Source organism: Andrographis paniculata, unplaced genomic scaffold (genome assembly GCF_009805555.1).
Source record: "Andrographis paniculata isolate CXL003 unplaced genomic scaffold, ASM980555v1 Contig57END, whole genome shotgun sequence".
Taxonomy (NCBI): domain Eukaryota; kingdom Viridiplantae; phylum Streptophyta; class Magnoliopsida; order Lamiales; family Acanthaceae; genus Andrographis; species Andrographis paniculata.
Genome location: NW_026137592.1, coordinates 1,113,579 through 1,115,154, shown reverse-complemented (window position 1 = coordinate 1,115,154; position 1,576 = coordinate 1,113,579). Strand labels below are relative to the sequence as shown.

The window sequence follows — 1,576 nt, the reverse complement described above, 5'->3', positions numbered from 1 at the left end:
AAAAATAACAAATAAAATAAAATTTAATCTTGCTAAATTTCACTTTTCAACTATCGAACCAATTAATCCAAATATTTCAATATTCATATATATATATATAATTGTTTTTATCAATGTATCTTAAATATACATGCAAGTACATATGTACGAAGTTTCTTATTTAATTATAATATTTTGAAAACATAATAAAGTTCTCGAAAATTAAAATGTACGAACATTTCAAGAAAGTCATGATTTTTTAAAGTTCTTTTTGGTTGTAAACAACTAATTAGTCTCTCACATCACCTAATTGATGTAACACTTTTTTACTAGTCCAAAATTTGAAGTTTTCAATGGTAAATAAGTCATCCTTCCACATTAAAAAAAAAAAAAAAAATCATCAAAAAAAAAGTAAAATATATTCGAAAAAAAAAAAATCTATATAAAGGGGTTCGAAGAAAGACAATTAGCACACACAAAATTAACAAACATGGGGCCTAAATGTTCTAAGCTCTCACTAATCACCACCATTTTTGTGGTATTAGTGTCACTGATGATTTGTTTCCCCTCTCATGCCATTGCCGGCGACGATCACGATGATCACGACGATCATTACAAAACGCCAGAAAAATATTCTCCATACGTATATAAGACGCCCCCACCTCCACCGCCTTATGAAAAACCATATGTTTACAAGTCACCTCCACCACCTAAGAAACACGACGATGATCATGATCACGATCACGACGACGATCATGATGATGACGATGATCACGATCTTCATGATGATGACAAAGATGGTAAGTATTATCCGCCGAGAAAATATTTATCGCCGCCGCCACCTCCTAAAAAGCAGTACGTCTATAAGTCTCCGCCGCCCCCTCCTAAGAAGCACGACGACGATCATGATCACGATGACGATCATGATGATGATGATGATGATCACGGTCGTGACGATGACAAAGATGGTAAATATTATCCACCAAAAAAAATCTCATCGCCGCCACCTCCTAAAAAGCAGTACGTCTATAAGTCTCCGCCGCCCCCTCCTAAGAAGCACGATGATGATCATGATCACGATGACGATCATGATGATGATGATCATCACGATCGTGACGATGACAAAGATGGTAAATATTATCCACCAAAAAAATTCTCGTCCCCGCCACCACCACCTAAAAAGAAGTACGAGTACAAATCTCCTCCACCACCTCCTCCAGTTCACTACAAGTATCCTCCTCCGCACTACGGTCACGATGACTAAGGAAAATATGAGGTATATTATTATTAATATATATATATATAATCACTTTGCCCGCATCTAAACGTCACATTTACCTTTTACGTCATCGTATTTAATATTAAAAATATCTTTATATTTGTATAATTTTTTTTACAAATGTCATTCTATTAGTATTATAAGATACTAATGGAAGTATTTTTGCAATTTTTTCTTAACTTGTACTACATTTATTTATAATAATTAATATTCAAATATCAACACGCAAAAAATAAATGGGACACTTGGAATCGGACAGAGGTAGTATATTTTTTAAAAAATGAGGATTAGATGAAAATGACATAATATATTCAAACT

At 33.4% G+C, this 1,576-nt stretch overlaps 1 protein-coding gene across 1 annotated transcript; it reads left to right on the top strand.

Annotated features, from left to right (window-relative positions):
* Nucleotides 1-469: 469 nt before the first annotated feature.
* On the top strand, nt 470-1,243 carry LOC127257206 (extensin-3-like). Its single transcript, XM_051283586.1, has one exon. The coding sequence runs from the start codon at nt 470-472 to the stop codon at nt 1,241-1,243; it is 774 nt and encodes a 257-aa protein (XP_051139543.1).
* Nucleotides 1,244-1,576: the final 333 nt, after the last annotated feature.

What these genes read in the sequence shown, in the direction of transcription:
- LOC127257206 (XM_051283586.1), top strand. Translation starts at nt 470, where the DNA reads ATGGGGCCTAAATGTTCTAAGCTCTCACTAATCACCACCATTTTTGTG.